Raw genomic sequence first — 20980 nt, 5'->3', positions numbered from 1 at the left:
AACTCTTTAAGGCAGTGGTTCTCAACCTTTCTAATGCCGTGACCCCATAATACAGTTCCCCATGTTGTGGTGACCCCCAAATGGGTGTGGCCACCAATAAGAGGGAGTAGGACAGCTAGGGAAAAGGGAAAAAAATGGCGGACAGCGTGGTTTGGCGACCCCCGTGAAATGGTCGTTCGACCCCAAATGGGGTCCCGACCCACAGGTTGAGAACCACTGCTTTAAGGCCAAATGTCTGTCTGAAATCTAACAAAATTGGGCATGGGTGGAACTGAGTATGGCTAGTCTAGAGAAAAGAAGACTCGGCCGGGGGGGGGACATGATAGCAGTATTCCAGTATTTGAGGGGCTGCCACAAGGAAGAAGGGGGTCAACCTATTTTCTAGGTTGGCGCAGCAGTTAGGGTGCAGTACTGCAGGCCACTTTAGCTGACCGTGTTCAGCAGGTCAGCGGTTCAAATCTCACCGGCTCAAGGTTGACTCAGCCTTCCATCCTTCCGGGGTAGGTAAAATGAGGAACCCAGATTGTTGGGGGCAATGTAAATATATAAACAGCTGTATATAAGACTCTCCCCCGGCACTTACCTTTTAACCCTGACGATGTCAATTGTGTTTGACGAAAGCTCGGTGGATTAAAATTCTATTTTTATAGATACTCTCTTGGTGATCATTACTATTTGACTAACATGAATATTCCCAAGAGTCATGTTTTTGTTTTTATTTCCAATTATTATAACAGAGCAGTTTTGCTCAAGGCAAGGCGCTGGGAGAAGTCTGTATGCCGTATCTCGGCTTGTTATCGCAAGTTAGCCTTCCTGCACGCCTGCATGCGTGAAGAACTCCCACCCAAATCATTAATGAGGAGACCTGCAGTGAACTCTGCTGAATGCCAGTTAGCGGTGAGACAATTCCAACGCCGCACGGTACGAGCACTCATTAATGATCAACACCGTCGAGTGGGAACCTTGAAGACGGGAGCCCACTGTCTTCGTGAACAATGTAACAGAGATTTATCAGAGCAACACTTCCAAATGCTCGACCAGCACGTCCGGTCAATGGCGGAGAGAACCAATCAACAGACTGCCATACGCCTCCAACGTAAGATAGACACTTTACGGGGATTAAAGGGTAATAGGTATATGGATAATGTGGTACATAATTTATCCTCAAAGACCCTCACCCGCCCCCAACTTGCGCTGTTGCAGCGCGACGCAGGATATAACCTGATGGATGCGAATCTGTTAGACTTCGTTGCCGCGTTGGAACCGGCTATGCACCACGAGGATTTGGGAGAAAATTCGGCGAATTTAATCAGGCAGCAGGTCACGAGGTTGCTTATGCGTCATAGGCACCACCAAGTGTTACCTAGGGATGAAACGGAGGCCCTGGAACATCTTAAGAGGGACGCCACCATTGTGATACTCCCCGCTGATAAGGGGAGGGCCACAGTGGTGATGGACAGGGCACTCTATGTGGCCAAAGCGCTGCAGTTACTAAATGACAAGACTGCTTATAGAATTATTAAGAAAGACCCCATGGTGGCCCTGAAAAATAAAATCAACAAGTTACTTGATAGTTTTAAACGATCAAAGAAACTTGATGAAGATACCTTAAGGAGAATACGACCCAATGATTCTGCGCTCCCGAGATTTTATGGACTGCCAAAAATCCATAAGCAGGATATTCCACTTCGCCCTATCGTGTCGTTTAGAGGCACTCCCATCTCAGGGTTGGCGAAGTGGCTTAGTGACCGTATATCCTACCTGGTCGATGGCAGCCCCACTACAGTCAGATCCGCAGAGGAATTCCTGGGGAGGATCAGGACCCTTAGGGTGGAGGAGGATGAGGTGATGGTCTCTTTCGACGTCACCTCACTCTTCACCTCCATCCCCCAAGAACTGGCCCTGAGAGTCCTAAGGGATAGATTAGAAAAACTAGGAAAAACCGGACACCGGGATTCCCTGCAATCGGGGGACCTAACGCAACTCATTGAGCTATGTCTTACAACTTACTTCTCCTTTCAAGGGAATATATATGAACAGGTCAAAGGTACACCGATGGGCTCCCCAATATCCAGCGTGGTGGCAGAAGCGGTTCTACAACAATTAGAACACGAGGCTATGACCCGTCAACAGCCCAAGTTTTGGGCACGGTACGTTGACGACACTTTTGCGGTCGTCAAACGAGACCATTTAGCCGGCTTTATGGGAGTATTAAATTCAATATATCCGGACATTAAGTTTACGTTGGAGGAGGAGGTCCGGGGCTCGATAGCCTTCTTGGACGTATTGGTCCAACGTTCCCCAGATGGAACTCTAAACACCAAGGTCTATCGGAAGCCCACTCATACGGACCGCATCCTCCATTTCCATAGTAATCATCCGGCCTCCCATAAAGCCAGCTGTATTAAGACCTTGTTCAAACGGGTACAGTCGCACTGCAGCACCATGGAAGCTAAGGCAGAAGAAAGAAAACATCTATTCCGCATATGCCGAATGAATGGGTATCCCCCGAGGTTTATTAAGCAACACAGTATGGCACCCGGACTACATAATGGACAATCAAGAGAGGACCTCCAGACACGGGTCACACGCGTGTCACTACCGTACATCAGAAATGTGTCAGAGGCTACAGCCAGGCTTCTGGCACCCCACAACATACAGGTAGCCCACAAACCCACCCAAACCATACGAGCTAAGGTGATGCGCCCCAAAGATCAGCTCCCCACCGCCGAGAGATCAGCCATAGTTTATAAAAATCAACTGTGCGGATTGCCAGAGTAATTACATAGGCGAGACCTCGAAAAGACTTAAGACCCGCCTACATGAGCATAGGCTAGCCATTAGACGGGGTGAACAACACTCCCAGATTTGGGCTCATGCAGTAGAATACGGCCATCGTTTTGATTTTGAGAATGCCCAAATCTTGGCTAATGATATCACAAAAAGAGGCCGCTTATTAAAAGAGGCATGGTTCTCAGAAACTGAATCCATCAATAGGCGTGTGGATTTGTGTGCAGCACACCAGGCTCTGAAAATATGGAATGCTGGTAGCCGCATTAACCGGGAGAGGGGACTTAATTCAAAGACTTACTATCCAGAAGACATCGCTCGACCCCCCTCCTCATGTAATCACATTAATGCAGCCCCCACTGATGCCCCCCCCCTTCTTGGAACAACTACAGACCAGTCCTGGCAGACAACTGCGGACGGATTCGCCACGATCCGTAGAGAACGGAACAGCATGGAGATGGAATGGAAATGGATGGGGATTCGAGAAACTGGAAGAAAAACGGAATACAACCAGGTCCGGTAGAGATGAGGAGAATGACGATGAACCCCCCCATGAGGAGGCTACCAGACACAGCATGACAACTCGATCGCAATCCAGCAGGAGAATGCACCCCCCTTCGACACCCCCAGCGCAAAGTTATGGGATGAAACAGCGACTACAATTAAAGGGGAAGAGCACCGTATGGAGTGGGAATGGAGAACCAAGGACGGACGGTAACGTTGCCCACCGGCAACGGATGGAACAACGAGCCACTGACAATAGGACAACGACAAAAAACATCTTGACGGTGCGCAAGACAGAGCGTGTGGGAACGAACAGCGGACCGTACAGGGGAACCCAGGGGAAGAAGGAGGGGAGGAGGAACAATATGGGCGGGGGTTATGAATCTAGGGCACAATTCCGGGAGACGGATAAACAAGACCAAAATAGCCGTGAGGCTTGTAAGGATACTGAAAGTGATAATTGCCCACCCCCACTCGTAGAGGGAAGTCGTGTGTGGGATGGTGGTGGGGGGGAGGCTATGAGCAAGGAAGGCAAAAAGATCTGGACTCCCAACTCTGAAACAACTTATGACAGAATGCAGACTAGTAATGTGGGATGTAGGCTGGAGACCCAACCCGATCAGCTGGGGCCTATGACACGCTCCAGGAGCCGGAAGCAGACACTAAACAGCTGTATATAAGACTCTCCCCCGGCACTTACCTTTTAACCCTGACGATGTCAATTGTGTTTGACGAAAGCTCGGTGGATTAAAATTCTATTTTTATAGATACTCTCTTGGTGATCATTACTATTTGACTAACATGAATATTCCCAAGAGTCATGTTTTTGTTTTTATTTCCATATATATATATATATATATATATATATATATATATATATATATATATATATATATACATGGCTTACTGGTGTACACCGCTTAGAGAGTGCTTGCACTTAAAGCGGTATAGAAGTCTCATAAATAAATAAATAAAGGACCAGAAGGCAAGACAAGAAACAATGGCTGAAAATCCCAAAGGTGCTTTTTCAAGCAACCATGGTTTGGGACAACTGTGACTCGGACGACTGAGAATCTCCATAGACAATGGATGGAAACTAATCCAGGAGAGAAGCAACCTGGAATTAAGGAGAAACTTCCTAACAGTGAGGACAATTAGCCAGTGGAACAACTTGCCTTCAGAAGTTGTGGGTGCTTCATCACTGGTGGTTTTTAAGAAAAAACTGGTCAGCCTCTTATCTGAAATGGGATAGGGTCTCCTGCTTGAACAGAGGGTTGGACTAGAAGACCTCTAAGACCTTCCAAGTCCCAATTCTGATTGACTGATTGAAAATTTGATGGGCAAGTTGCCTTGGGTAGTCAAATTCCTCTGCTGACTCATTGGAGAGCAAATTCAATTGAACCAAGGAATTTGATTGCTATTCAGGAATCTCTTCTGCTACTTGTTCCTTGGGTCCATATTTATCTGCGTAGGCAGATAAGTTTGCTTAAATGGGATAAATTGGCCCTCTTCTATATTTGACATAAAAGATAAACATAGCGGTTATTTTGGGATGACTCTTATCATCTCTCACTTGATTAAAATTCGTATTTCCTTTAACTGTTCGAATTGCTTATTAAGAGTTGCCAAACCCGAGTTAGTGACATACATATAGTTCTTGACTTACATTCCTAATTGAGCCCAAAATTATAATTCATGGTGGTTGATAATCAGGGTCATCATATAACCACACCCAATTTTATGACATGTTGTATTAATCATTTAATGAATGCCACAGTTCTTAAGTGAATGCCATGGTTGTTAGAACAAAACCATTTTACCTAAAAGGTGTTTTTGGTTTTTTTTGCCAGAAAGTGGAAGTAAATGCCAGTTTGGGGCAAATAATTCTTGATATCCCAAAGGAAAGATAGGGGTGGCATGGAACCATAGTGGTTAGAATGCTGCATTGCAGTTTAGCAAGCTAACTCTGCCCACTGCCAGCAGTTTATTTTTGACCAGCTGAAGATTGACTTAGCCTTCCATTCTTCCAAGGTCAGTAAAATGAGGACCCAGATTGTTGGAGGCAATAAGTGCTATTGCTATTGCTATAAATAGGAGCCACAGTGGCACAGTGGTTGGTATTGCAGGCTGATTCTGCCCACCGCCACGAGTTTAATCCTGATCTGCTCAAGGTTGACTCAGCCTTCCATCCTTCCAAGGTCAGTAAAATGAGGACCCAAATTGTTAGGGGCAATAAGTGCTATTGCCATAGTTATAAATAGGAGCTATGGTGGCACAGTGGTTAATATTGCAGGCTGATTCTGCTCACTGCCAGGAGTTTGATCCTGACCTGCTCAAGGTTGACTCAGCCTTCCATCCTTCCAAGGTCAGTAAAATGAGGACCCACATTGTTGGGGGCAAATATACTGACTCTGTAGAGAGGGCTGTAAGGCACTATGAAATGATATATAAGTCTAAGGCACTATTGCTATTCTTCCTTTGCAGAGTAACCTTTTGAAATAGGTCCCTACGTGCGACGCTGTTGCGTACAGTGACAAATACACCCATTTTATTTTCATGTTGGGTATATGGTACATCGCTGTAATGAATTCAGCCTTTAACGTGTGGCGTTACAGCAATTGTCCTAAGGCTACAATAGCAAATCCATTCAGGCCTGGATTATTGGTTTCTCAGCTATTGAGAATCCCCCCCCCCATGTAATGCCTAAGCTTTGAAATGTCTTTTGGAAGCAGCCTTTTGATTGACAGCTGTTCCGAACTTCTGTGTAAACATTTCATGCTCAATTATAGTCAGCTACTGCTCAGCATATGAGTGCGTATCATTTGGCTCAGCCATTCCTGCCATTGTCTTATTGCTGGTGCTGTCATTATTGCAGCAAAAGCAGGTTGGCAATACACACGAGATCTCAATACAGGCAGTCCTCGACTTACGAGACATCACTCCGCAACCTTTCAATGTTATGATGGACGTTGAAAAGGGGCCCTGGCAGTCAGCCCCTATTTATGGCCGTTGCAGGATCCCGCAGCCACATGACCAAAGTTTATGACATTTTTGCTCCAAGCTGGCATTTACAATAGGTTCGCTTAATGACAGCAACAAAAAAGTCATAAAATCAAGCATAAAATTGCAGGCTCAATTCCTGGTTGTAAGTCGAGGACTATCTTTATTGTGGATGCTGTCCATATTTCAGGAGGGAGAAATATAGCAGGCACCATTACAGAGAAAGCAGACTTCTGGTGATCCACCAAATGACACTGTTTTGACATTCTTTTAAATTGGGACAGAATAGAATAGAATGGAATGGAATGGAATGGAGTGGAGTGGAGTGGAGTGGAGTGGAGTGGAGTAGAGTAGAGTAGAGTAGAGTAGAGTAGAGTAGAGTAGAGTAGAGTAGAGTAGAGTAGAGTAGAGTAGAGTAGAGTAGAGTAGAATATATGGGGATGGGAATAGAATAGAATAGAATAGAATAGAATAGAATAGAATAGAATAGAATAGAATAGAATAGAATAGAAAATAGAATAGAATAGAGACTAGAATAGAATAGACTAGACTAGACTAGAATAGAATAGAATAGAAAATAGAATAGAACAGAAAATAGAATAGAATATAGAATAGCATATAGAATATAGAATAGAATAGAATATAGAGTATAGAAGAGAATAGAATAGAATATAGATGTAGAATGTAGAATGTAGAATAGAATAGAATAGAATATCTCAAAATTACAACAGAGCATTTCACTGATCCTGACATCAGTGGCGCCATCTTGAGGCGGGTTGTTACTAATTTAACAACTATAGTGATTCACTTAACAACTGTGGCAAGAAACTGCTATAATATACGATCATAAGTCAAGGACTATTTATAATGTTGGCTGTGGTGGCATAATGGTTTGCCCGGTGCTCTTATAAAAAAAGGCATTTTCCTGGTATTGTATAAACACACACACACACACACACACACACAAATCCCTTGTAGAGATTGCTTTAAAGCCTTGCCCATAAAGATGTCACTCTCATTAGGAGTTAATTTCAATCTATTTTCAAAGCTCCTAACCTTCCTTTGAGGATACGTTATTCTGCGAACCTTTACCGTGCCTTTTTTCAAAATCCCGGGTTAGACTTTTAAATTTCCCCCTGAGAACAGAAGCACACAACTAATCTTTTACCCACACATTGCCCTTTTGTGTCTTCATGTGACCTCAAATTACCTTTCAAGAAGAAGATGTACTCAATAAGGGCAGAACCCCAAGGCAAGAATCTTGCTGACCGTTGATCAGGTCAAGGATTACAAGACAATTAATTACTAGCAATTTTCGGGACTTCAGAGAACAGGCAAAGGTGCTGACCTTTCCTTTTGTGTGTCGGCTTCCGTTGGGTCGAATCCAAAGAGTCTTCAGTGTGCTGCTGACACATCATTCTGGGTAATTTCTTTGAACTTGACATGATCCATTTTTTAAGACCTCTGTTTGCTACAAACACGATCTCCTCTTCCTCTTGTTCTGTGCTTCCCCCATGAGTATACATCAAGTAACTGAAAGTGGGAAAGAATTATAATAAGATAAAGGTAGTCCTAACCTAGAGGAACATATGAAAGCATAATTAATGTTAATTAATGTAGACTTTATTAGTTTAGAGCAGGAGTAGGCAACCTTGGCTCTTTTATGACTCGTGGACTTCAACTCCCAGAATTCCTGAGCCAGCCACGCTGAGGGGAAAGGGAGAGGTTTCCAAGCTGAACCATGCTGGCTCAGGAATTCTGGGAGTTGAAGTCCACAAGTCATAAAAGAGCCAAGGTTGCCTACCTCTGTCCTAGACTTACCATCACAACTGGGCACAAAATTTCTGTCCAGTGAGACAGTTGTTAAGCGAATTTTGCCCCATTTTACAATCTTTTTTGCCATACTTGTTAAGCGAATCACATCAGTTGTTAAGTCAGGAACACCGCTGTTAAGAGAATCTGGCTTCCCCAGTGACATTTCTTGTCAGGTCACAAAAGGGGAATCACACAACCCCCGGGACACTGCAACCGTCAGAAGTACAAGCCAGTGGCCAAGCATCTGAATGTTGATCACGTGACCATGGGGACGCTGCAATGGTCACAAGTGTGAAACATTCCTAAGTCACTTTTTTCAGTGCTGTTGTAAATTCAAATGGTTACTAAATGGAAGATTGTAAGTTGAGGATTACCTATAACTGGGTTTTTTTTATAGTAGACAAATGGTAGATATTAGAGGTCTACATCTGTGACTTTTTTTTTTAATGTTATAGAGCAATTTTGCAAATATAGATGTAGACGTTCATAGGCTGTGGACCTGTTTTGCAAGGGGAGGACAATTGTTGTTGCAGAAATATATTTATCAGTATTTAATGGTGGGGGAGAACTTTTTATGTGTAAGTTTAATATTTTGTTCTATATACTTTTTCCTTTGCTATTGTTTTGTATTCTTCTTTCTGGCACTTCGATTCTGTACTTCAACTTTGGAAATAAATAAAAAAATTCTAAGAAAAAACAATGAAGGCCTTGTGCAACCTGGCGCTGCCTCAGTTTTTTTTTAAAGAATAAATGAATATATAAATAATTGTTTCTTTTTTGATGGGGGGAGGGGGTGAGACACACCAGGACTGTCAAGTTAGGCTTTTTCTGAATTTTTGACACATTGAGCCCAAAGAGGAAAGCACAAAGCAGAAATAAAATTTTTGATCAACTCTTTGGGGGCTTATCATTCCTTATTCCAATACCCATTCCAGAATTCATACAGGTAGAGGAATACATAAATCGTCAGCCCCAAAATAACACTGATTGCTGTTTTGTCACGGTGGTATTCTCAGTGTGTGTCTTACAAGACCTTTTGTAGCCAAAGCAATTTAGCAAACCACTGGAGCTCTGATTATCTTTAAGATGCTTTAGAGTGTGGTGTGAAGAGCAGCTGGACTCCTGTCCAGTTTTTCTTCATAAAGGGAAGAGCTATTTTGCAACAATAAGCTAAACTTGGGTTATTAAAGTACGACACTCTAAAAGGCTTTGGGCTGAGGCAGCCTGGCTCTTTAGCAAATGGGAAAGGAATCAATAGACAGCATTTAACCATCTGGGCATCTAATCTGCTTTTCGTTGTAAAACTTTTCGTGTCTTGGATTGCAAGACCAAATATTCCTTCAAAGTTTAGTCTAAGCAGCCAAAAGCTTTATTAATTGTGTTTTGAATGATTAAACCATCACACACACACACACACACACACACACACACACAGTGAGAGCAGAACAAGAAATTATGGGCAGAAGAACATTAAAGAAATGTCCAACTTAGAACTAAAGAGGAATAATAATTAATCAGTGGAATGGCTTGCCTTCGGAAGTTGTGGGTGCTCCATCACTGGAGGTTTTTAAGAAGAGACTGGACAACCATTTGCCTGAAATGGTATAGGGCACAGGTCAGCAATCTGCGGCTCCAGAGCCGCATGTGGCTCTTTGAGCCTTCCCCTGTGGCTCCCAGCCTCCTCTGCCATTTGCAGAGAGAGACAGAGACAGAGACAGAGAGAGGCACTTGCACTTCCCTTCTCTCTCTCTGTTTGTGGTTTTGTGTGTGTGTGTGTGTGTGTGTGTGTAAAAGAGAGTAGACTCACGTTGTTCTCCAACAAGCTGAAAAGCTTTTTGGGCGGGGCTTCTCCCTTTGCTGCGTCTCTGCAGAAAGCAGGAAGGGCAGGAGAGAGCTAGCTAGCCCAGCTATGCTGACACAGGAATTCTGGGAGTTGAAGTCCATGAGTCATAAATGAGCCGAGGTTGCCTACCTCTGAGCTTGTTGGAGAACACCTTGAAGCCAGCTTGCCAGATGAGCAGAAGATCGGAGAGAGGGAGAGAGAGGGGGGGAGAGAAAGAGAGAGAGGGGGGAGAAAGAGAGAGAGGGAAAGAGAGAGAAAGAAAGAGAGTGGGGGAAGAGGACTAGCAGACAAGGGCAGAAAGAGAGAGAAAAAGAGAGGGAGGGAGGGAGAGAGAGAGAGACAGAGAGACCCTTTTGACATCTAAAATGAAGATAACACTGCATATATCCTATTTTACCTTTATGAGATATATGTATATGTATGTGTGTGTGTGTGTGTGTATGTATATGTATGTATGTATGTATGTGTATGTATATGTATAGGTATAGGTATAGGTATATGTATATGTATATTTTAAAGGTAAAAAAGGATATATGCAGTGTTATCTTCATTTTAGATATCAAAAGGGTTTTGTGCTCCCAGTTTTGTTTTCAGTGGAAAATGGGTCCAAGTGGCTCTTTGAGTGTTTTGGGTTGCCTACCCCTGGTATAGGGTCTCCTGCTTGAGCAGGGGGTTGGACTAGAAGACCTCTAAGGTCCCTTCAAATTCTGTTATTCTGTTAGGGGAACTAGATAGGTTTAGTCTAACAAAGAGAAGGATTAGGGGTGACATGATAGCAGCCTTCCAATATCTGAGGGGTTATCACAGAGAAGAGGGAGTCAACCTTTTCTCTAAAGCACCTGAGGGCAGGACAAGAAGTAACCGGCGGAAGATCATTGAAGAGAGATCCAATCTAGAACTAATCTAGAAATTGCCTGATAGCGAGAACAAATAATGAGTGGAACTGGCTTGTCTTCCGAAGTTGTGCTCCATCACTGGAGGTCTTCAAGAAGAGACTGGGCAGCTATTTGTCCAGAATGGTACAGGGTCTCCTTCTTGAGCAGGGGGTCAGACTAAAAGACCTCCAAGGTCCCTTCCAACTATTACTCTGTTACACTTGTGTAGTCAAGGGCACTCTTTCTGTAACAGTTATGTTCTCCTTCTCCTTTCTTTAGGGCAATTCTGGCCTGGGGTTCAGTATTGCTGGAGGAACAGATAACCCACATATCGGGGACGATCCTGGAATATTTATTACTAAGATAATACCAGGAGGAGCTGCCGCCGAGGATGGAAGACTCAGGTAATTTGTGCTTTCATTTTCTAACCCTATAATCCAGTGGTTCTTAACCTTTTTGAAAGAATCGCCCCCTTGAGCCAATGAGGAAGTTGTCATCGCCCCCCTCCCCCAACATAACCTCTCAATCACAACATAGGAAATAATTCTTCAATTTATGCAAACACTTTTTTTTGTTTTCTTTAAAATTGTCAACAGGACATATCGATGCAAATAATTTATTTCCAGTCTTTTTCCAGTATCTCAACTGTGTGAAAAACTTTGGTGCCACCCGTCACTTTATTCCCAAACTTCGTGATACATGTATTTCATTATTATTTATTCAAGACACTTAAATGTAATGACCACTGAAAACAAAATTCAATTGCAAGAAAGTGAAATGCCCAAAAAGAAAAACAGTAACGTTTAATGATTGAATTACAAGTGAAATTTAAGACACAAAAAGAAATATAAAAAGGGTAGAGGCTGCTGTGCAACACACATGAAGATAAGCGATGCGTCTTCACATATGTACAGCGTTCTGTACTGAAGCTAGCTGGAGGAACATTTGAAAACACAATTCAACCCACTAATAGCGAGCAATCTAATGTTTTTGTATGACAGATATGCAGCGGTTCACTGTATGAAAAAGTCTCAAAAGTGTCCCCAAAACTTCTCGCTCCATCGCCCTCATATCGCCCTCTTTTTGTTCATTCGCCCCCGCATCGCCCCTTTTTGTTCCATTGCCCCCCTGAAAAATGAAATCGCCCCCTGGGGGGCAATATCGCCCAGGTTAAGAACCACTGTTATAATCCATGTGACACTGTGCCACCCTTTCGACGCGGGGTCCCGCCGACTGAATTGTGCACTGTGTAAAGTACAGGCAATCCTCAATTTACGATCACAGTTGGGACTCGGGTTTCCGTTGCTCAGCAAGGTGATTGTTAAGTGAGTCACATCTGTTTTTGCAACCTTTTTTTTGCGCCATGGTGGTTCAACAAATGACTGCTATTGTTAAGCCAATCGTGCAGTCGTTAAGCGAATCTGGCTTCCGTATTAACTTTGTTTGCCGGAAGTTGACTGAGAGGGTCGCAAATAGAGTTCAGATGACCTCAGGATGCTGCAACTATCACAAATTTAGATCAAACCTTTTAGTCGTAGGGTTCGCTTGTTCAGCAACAGTCATGATTTTATATATGTGTTTTTATCCAGGGTAAGGGATTTCAAACATCCTGTTTTTTTCCTAGTAAGGAAAGAGTTTGAGGCTCTGGATCATTTGGATTGCTCTCTGCACTCTTTCCAACATTATTATATTATTCCCCCCCCCCCAATTATGGTGTAAGAGATGGGTCTCCAAGATCCCACATACAAATATATGTAAGGACATGAAAGTATGGGGAGATTTAATTTCAATCCCTTTCTAATAATGCTCAACACGGAATTTGTGTTTTTTTAAAATATAGGTATTACGCACTAAATTGTTAGGTTCTTTTACAAATAGAAAGAATAAAGGGGTGAGACAGCATTATTAACTTACTTCCAAGAGATTGTATACAAGAATCATCAAACAATTCTTAGTCACAGCTGGATCAGACAGATTGATTTTGTAAAGTTAGTGTTTTCCACCTCGGTTTATGGGATCAGCTGGGTATTATGAAGCTGCTGGTGAGGAAATACAGACAAATTTCTAATCCTTTTTCCTCATTATAATCTATGCTGCTGGTTAAAGAGAATCTGGACTTCTGCCTGTGTTGCCAAGTAGCATCCGTGGATTTACAATCTGACAGATACTTGTCAGCAATGCTGTTGAAGGATTTAAGAAACTATATATTGGGGGGGGGGAAGAAACCACATTAGAGCTGGAACAGCCAACAGATTCATGAAGCAGGGAACTGCTGACCACAATAGGTCCATTAATCAGCTTAATAGATTGCACTGTTCCTAGATCCTAGCACACGGGTGTCAAACTCAATTTCATTGAGGGCCGCATCAGCATTGCGGTTGCCCTCAGGGGGCTGGGTGGGTGTGGCCAGGGTGGGTGCAGCCTACTGGGTGGGTGTGGCCAGTTCTATATCATTCGCTGTGGGGGCCTGGGCAGGAGTGGGATAGATCTGAGGGTCTCTGGCAGAAGGGGGTGGGACCAGGGCAAGTGCCAAGGCATGGTCCACTGGAGGAACCTCACTGTTCCTCTCAGGCCATGCGGGGGGGGGGGGCTTATGGAGCTAAGACTGAATACGTTTCAGCATAGATGGCCACCACAAAATTGTACATTGGCTCCCGGACTACATGAGCTGGTGGTGAGCCTGATAAAAAAGCCCTCAGATCCGTGGCTCTGGCTGAGATGAGTTTGTTGGTTTGTTCTGAAAAATTATTGGCTGCCCATCCTCCTTTCCTGGACCAGGACTCTCTGCGCTCAGTCATTCCATCCCGAGTCATCTCACGACTGGACTACTGTAATGCGCTCTGCATGGGGCTACCCTTGAAGAGCATTCAGAAGCAACGACTGGTGCAGAGTGCACAGGCACAGGTGGTTTGGGGACACCCCCCCCCCAAGAAAGGACTTTTGGTACACCACTGCTCCATGGGCTGCACTGGTTACCAGTCTGCTTCCCGGTGCAATCCAAGGTGATCACTTTGAAAGCCCTTCATGGCATGGTCCAGGCTAGGGTTGATGGACTGTCTCACCCCACTGGTGGGGTCCAGGAGGTGGGCCTTCTCTCCTGTTGCTCCTGTCCTCTGGAACATCTTGCTCTCCCTCCCCCTTGATGCGAGATTGGCCTCAACCCTCCTATCTTTTCATAAGGGCCTAAAGATGTAGCTCTGCCAGTTGGCTTGGGCCCCCAGTCGGGGGACAGCCCAATGGAGGTGGTTGATCAAGTAATGACAGCTCCCACCCAGCCCCCACTTCACCCCTAGCCTCCCCTTGGGTCTTTGGTTTTGATTCTAACTTAAGCCGCCCAGAGTTAGCATAGGGTAAGATGGGTGACCGATAAATTTTATGAATGAATGAATGAACACATACATACATACAGTAGTGGTCAAAATTGTGGAAACCTTTTGGGGAAAGTATATTTTTGAGGTTTGATGGCTAATAACACCACTTTGTTTTGGAGTAGTACCATAAAATTATATATCAATGGAAAGCTAATAACACCACTTTGTTTTGGAGTAGTACCATAAAATTATATATCAATGGAAAGATAATTTAATCAAGAATGTAATGCAAGATAGTTTGTTCAATTATCTGTGCTGTATTCTATGAAAAGTTAAAGCCAAATAACCAGAAAAAGGAAGCACAATTTGCTTAGGTTGATATCAGGTAGGTTTCCTTCATCCGATGGTAGCCAATGAGCAGGAGTGTTTAGAGACCCAATCAGGTGTCATCTTGTTTTGGCCATGAGCCAATCAGATCACAGTAGGATTCAGTTATTGATGTCATGTATTGAAGCTGAGAGGAGGACATTTGTCAGTGTGTTATGTGATCGCTATCAAGTTGGTTGGGGGTTTGTGTGTTCTTTCATTTAGTGAGCTTGTAAAACATAATAAAATTAAAGTAATGGTGCAAAGAGTTGACTGGTTGCCCAGAAAGCAATGTAAAATAATATTATTAAGTAAACAAGGCTACAGTTATAAAGAAATTAGAAGAAAAATGGGTGGAAACTTAACCAAAGGTGGCATTTCTACTGTACACTTTTCCCAAAAGGTTTCCACAATTTTGGCCACTACTGTACATACATAAATCTAGCCTAGAGGCTACTCTGGCAGCTTCCAGCAATAAAATGGGGGGAAATGTGAAAAAATAACAACAGTAAAGGAATAAAACAATAAAAATAAACAATGGAAATACAATAATACAAAATTTTTTTTTTTTTTATTGAAAGTTTTATAAATTTTACAAAAAAGAAAAAATAATACAAAACAAGAGGCAACATATACAGAAAAATAAAACTAAACAATACATATATTAAATAAAAAAAAGGAAAAAAAAAAAACCCCATCCCCCAACCCTCCCAAAAAAAAAACAAAAAAAAAACCTCCCTTCCCCCCCCCCTGAGCTTCCCAGAGCAGAATATAGGCTTAAAAAATAAAAATAAAAATTAAATTAAAAACTTTATATTTATATATATAAAAAAATTATCTATAATATATATGAAAATAAAACTTATGAAAAAACTATATAATATTTTTGTATACCCAATCTAAATTGTATAAATTTTATCCATTTATCCCAAACAGCAAAAAACTTCTCTTGCGTTTGTTGCTTTAAGAAAGCCGAAATCTTTGCCATTTCTGCCAGATAAGCTACTTTAAGAAACCATTCCTGCAATGTAGGCAAAGATTCCTTCTTCCAGTATTGTCCTACTAACAGCCTAGCGGCTGTGATCAAGTTTAACATCAATACAACCTCCTTTGTATCACAATCTGTAACAATACCTAACAAAAATAATTGCGGAGTAAATTTTACCCTCCTTCTAAAAATTCTCTGGATATTCCACCATATTTTAATCCAAAATGCTTTTATCTCTCTGCATGACCACCAAATATGATAATAAGAAGCCTCCTTATAACCACATCTCCAACATTTGGGTTGCACGTCAGGATACATATAAGACATTTTTTGTGGATCAAGGTGCCATCTATAAAACATTTTATAAAAATTCTCCCTTAAGTTCTGTGCTTGAGTAAATTTGACATTTCTCACCCAAATAGTTTCCCAGGTGTCCAATGAAACTGGCTCACCAAAATTCTGCGCCCATCTAATCATACAATCTTTAATTAGTTCCGTTTCTGAGTCCAATTCAACTAAAACCCCATAAATTCTCTTAATGTGGGTTTGTCTTTGATCCTTCAGTTGCTTAATAAGGTTTTCATCTTCTCTAAGAAAACCCACCTTACAATCCATCTTCCATCTATCTAATAATTGCCTATATTGGAACCAAGAATAAGTAAAATTTTCTTGTGCTAACTCTTCCCGTGATTTTAATTGCCAGTTTTGTCCATCCCATTTAAGTAACTGTCTATAAGACACCATATCCATTTTAACCCCTCTTTTTATTCCTTCTATCGCATGCCAAGGTATAGCCCATAATGGTACTTTAAAATCACTTTTATAATATTTTCTCCAAATCCTAAGTAAAGAAATTCTTAAAATATGAGATTTAAAAGCCCAATCTATTTTTTTATTAAATATTAAATAGGCATGCCACCCATAAAGTAAATCCCATCCCTCTAAGTAAAGTATCTCAGAATTTGTCAAATTTACCCAATCACTAATTAATGTTAAAACCACCGCATCATAATATAATTTCAAATTTGGTACCTTAAGTCCACCCCTCTCACGGAAGTCTTGCATAATTTTAAACTTAACCCTTGGTTTTTTCCCTGCCCAAATAAATTTGTTGAGACCCTTCTGCCACTCATTTAAATTAATCTCATTTTTCAAAATTGGTAACATTTGAAACAAAAAAAGAAACTTGGGTAGAATATTCATTTTTATCACTGCAATTCTTCCCATGAGGGATAATTGCAACTTTTCCCAATTCTTCAAGTCCTTCTGTACCCTGACCCACAACCTTTCATAATTATTTTTAAATAATTTTGCATTAGAAACAGACAGCATCACCCCCAAATATTTTACCTTATTAACAATCTCAAAACCCGTCAAGTTGACCAAAATCTGCTTCTCCTGACTCGACATATTTTTAGGTAAAATTTTAGTCTTATTTACGTTAATCTTAAAACCCGAAACCAAACCATAATGATGAATCAACTGTAATAAGTTTACTACAGAATAATCAGGTTGCGACAAAGTAACAACCAAGTCATCCGCAAAAGCTCTCAACTTATATTCTTTTTTATTAACATATATTCCTTTAATTTCCTGAGACTCTCGAATTTTGATCAATAATATTTCCAATGTTAAAACAAACAACAATGGCGATAAAGGACACCCCTGTCTAGTACCTTTCTCTATTGTAAAAACCTCCGACAAACCTCCATTAACAATAAGTTGTGCCGTTTGTTTTTGATATATTACCGTAAGGGCTTGTAATATCTTTTCACCAAAATTCATTTCTTCCATTACTCTTAACATAAAATGCCAATTCAATTGATCAAATGCTTTTTCAGCATCTAAAAATATGAGCCCTGCAGGAACTTGGTTGTTCTTGTCTAAATATTCTAGTAAATTAATAATTTGTCTGACATTATTTTTCATATACCTTCCTGTTATAAATCCTGATTGATCTTTATGCACAAGATGATGCACCACCCTCATAAGCCTATTTACCAAAATTTTTACAAATATCTTATAATCCACATTTAAAAGAGATATAGGCCTGTAATTTTTTGGTAGGGTAAGATCTTGATCCTCCTTTGGAATCAATGATATAAAAGCACTACGCCATGAAGGAGGAATCTCTAAACCCTGTAAAATACCATTAAAAAGATCATGTAATGGTTGGATCATCTCCTCTATTAGAACTTTGTAATAAACAGCTGTTAACCCATCCGTACCCGGTGCTTTCCCTAATTTCAATTGTTGAATTGCTGAGGTAATTTCCTCCTTAGTAATTAAACCATTAATTTCATATTTCTGATCCTCAGTCAGTTTAGGAAAACTTGCCTCAGCTAAATATTTATTTATATCTAGCATTTGTATATTAGTAGATTTATATAGGTTTTGATAATAATCCAAAAAAGATTTTTTAATCAATTCCTTCTGAGAAACTAATTTACCCTTATAGTTTATTTTCTCTATTATTCTTTGTCTCTGTTTCTTTCTTAATTGATAAGCCAACCATCTCCCAGGCTTATTGGCATTACAAAATGTATTTTGTTTCATAAATAATAAGTTGGTTGCAGCTTGATCTGCTATCAACATATTAAATTGTGACCTTAATAACTTTACAGATTCTTTAATACTCTCATCAGAAGGATTTAAAATCAAAGCCCTTTCTTTTAATTTAATTTCATCTTCAAGTTCTCTACGTTTCTGAATCTGATTTCGCTTATAAAAATTATTCATTTTTATCAAAACACCGCGCATAAATGCTTTACCTGCATCCCATACCATTGACATTGAAGTCCCCTTATACATATTCAAAGCAAAATAGTCCTTTAAACACTCCTTTAGTTTTTGAACATTCTTTTCTTGTCTAAACAAATTTTCATTAACTCTCCAAGATCTTCTTTCCTCTTTCTCTTGAATCAGCTCCATCCAAACTGAACTATGATCCGTCAGTGATCTAGGAAAAATCTTTACATTCTTTACTTTATTATACAAGTCCGTGGTAATCAAGAAAAAGTCAATTCTTGAAAAAGATTGGTGTCTATCAGAAAAAAAAGTAAAGTCTCTCTCCTCTTGATTACGTTCCCGCCAATAATCCCTTAATTCCCAGTCTTCTTTCATGTCAAAAAAGGCTTTAGGTAGCCTTGCTTGTTTAAGAAAAGGAGAGGAACCTTTCTTATCCCTTAGTGTATCTAAGACACCATTCCAATCACCCATTAATACCACTGATCTATAATCAAGCAAAGTTATTTTTTGATGTAACTGTTTATAAAATTGTTCCTGTTGTTGATTTGGAGCGTAAAGTCCAACTATAAGTACTTTCTTACCATATATACCAAGTTCAATCATCACATATCTCCCCTGGGGATCTGATTCTACCAGACAAGCTGGTAGGTTTTGTTTAACATATATAACAACTCCCCCTTTCTTCCCAGGAGCAGGAGATATAAAATGAGATCCCAAACGAGCATTAACTAAATATTTCTGGTCTTTAAGTAAAATATGAGTTTCCTGTAGACAAATAACATCATTGGTATGTTGCTTCAAATAATAAAAGATTTTTTTCCGTTTCTGAGGAGAATTCAATCCATTAACATTCCAGGTCAAAAACTTTGCCATCTCCCTTGGCACGCAGCCTGGAGAAGACACCATCAAAATCTGACAGAGCTGCGTGTGTTGCATAACTCTTGGGTCTTGCTCCTCCCACCGGCGGTGAAGCACTTCCAGGAGAACTCTCTTTGGGCTCTTTTTTACGTTGCTCCTTCTCTTTACGCTTATAGGCTGCACGAGTCATCCTCTGCTCTTTAGCCTCCGTCTGGCGTTGCTTTGCCGCTTCTATCATCCCTGCGGAAACCAAATCTAATGCCTCAGATTGCTGCTCAGCTTCCTTACCACTCAAAGATTTCCGACCAGATGAAGTTGAGCCTGCACCCAGGACCGAAGTATAAAAATCTCTAGCTTTATCAACTGTGTTCAATCTGTAGCGTGTCCCAGCATGGCTCAAAACAATACCCATCGGAATTTCCCATCTAAATGGCATCGATCTAGCTTTAAGCTCATTGGTTAAAAAAGCAAAGTCTTTTCTACTTCTTAAAATTTTGGATGGGATTTCCTTTAGAATGATGACATCTTGGGCGGCAATCTGAAATCTTTTGTTGTAAAAGGCTTGTATAATCTCATTCCGCAGGGACTTCTTTGTAAAGTAAATCACCACATCTCTAGGCAAATTCTTCTGCTTAGCAATCCAGGAGTTGAGTCTATAAATTTTTTCCACTTCTCTCTGTAATTCTCCTTTATCCATATCCAAGGCCAGCGCCAGATCAGTAAGGACCACCTCCACCAAATCTTGATTGATATCTTCCTTGAGGCCTCTAATCCTCAGGGCATACTCCATCTGTCTATACTGAAACATCAAAATATCTTCTTGTGAGGAGTCCACCTTCCTTTCCACGTCTTGAATTTTGTCATCCAAAGAGTCAACTTTGTCTTCCACTTCCTCAAGCCTTGCGTCGAGCTTAACCACCACAGTAGCCAAACCTGAAACAGCTGCCAATATATCTTGTCGTAGTTCATTATTATTTTCTTGCAATTTAGACTTTATCCCCGTTATCTCTTCTTTGAGATCAGATTTAATTTCTGATTTAATCTGTGAAACAAATTGATTCATTTCCTCTCTCATTTGAACTACAATCTCTCCCATTATGCCTCTAACCTCTTGTACTGAAAGTCCAGGTAGAGGAGGGGAGGGTGGTGGCTGAGCCGGTGGTACATGTTTAGATTGTTGTTGTAGCTGTGCAGTGGAAGTTATAGGAGAAGAAATAACCTTAGGTGCTGAGGAAGGCTGCTGCCTCTTTGAAGCCATTTTAAAAAGCACAATTGTCACTTCCCTTTCCCCTCCAGCCAAAAAGGGAGGAGGAAAGAAAAAAAAAAAATTTTAAAAAGAGACAAACTATAGTCATTAAAAATCCAGAGTAAATCCAAAGAATAAGTAGTAAAAGAGCAAACAGTTCAAAAGAAAAAATTCTAAACCAAAAGCAAAAGCAGAAGCAAAAAACAGTCCTTAGAAAGGGAAAGTAAAACAAAAGAGAAAGGAAAAAAAACTCCGACAGTTTCAAAACGCCATCTTAAATCCTTTCACTAGTATAACAAAAAAAAGGAGGAAAAATAGTAAAAATCAAAAGATAAAAAAATAAACACCTAAAATATAACAAAAAATCCTTTAAACTGCTCCGTCCGTTTAAAAATTACTCACCAAAATGCTGTAAACACGGAGATAGAAGCGGCGGTTTCTTTTGCTTCCTAGGAAGCAAAAACAGCTGGGAGGCGGAGATCAGCAAGAGCTCCGAGGGAACACTCCTTTCACCCCCTCTAGAAATAAATCCAGAGGGGGTTCAGGGGTTCTACCTCTACTCTTGCGTTCTCTGTCCCTTCCCTTTGCCCGGGAAGGGATTTCCGAGCCGCGGGCCAGCTGATGCGCGCTGCGCTC

The 20980-nt window shown here is 41.1% G+C and overlaps 1 protein-coding gene across 15 annotated transcripts in view; it reads left to right on the top strand.

Annotated features, from left to right (window-relative positions):
- LOC120314980 (disks large homolog 2-like) overlaps nt 1–20980 on the top strand; it is an 899194-nt gene that overhangs the window by 799068 nt on the left and 79146 nt on the right. For all 15 annotated transcript variants that reach the window (XM_039358594.1, XM_039358591.1, XM_039358596.1 and 12 more), the window contains one exon: nt 11107–11231. In XM_039358594.1, coding sequence (XP_039214528.1) covers nt 11107–11231 — 125 coding nt within the window. The remainder of the gene's footprint in view (nt 1–11106; nt 11232–20980) is intronic.

Source organism: Crotalus tigris, unplaced genomic scaffold, assembly GCF_016545835.1.
Source record: "Crotalus tigris isolate CLP2741 ecotype Arizona unplaced genomic scaffold, ASM1654583v1 scf7180000019031.1477733, whole genome shotgun sequence".
Taxonomy (NCBI): Eukaryota; Metazoa; Chordata; class Lepidosauria; order Squamata; family Viperidae; genus Crotalus; species Crotalus tigris.
This window is presented reverse-complemented; position numbering and strand designations above follow the sequence as displayed.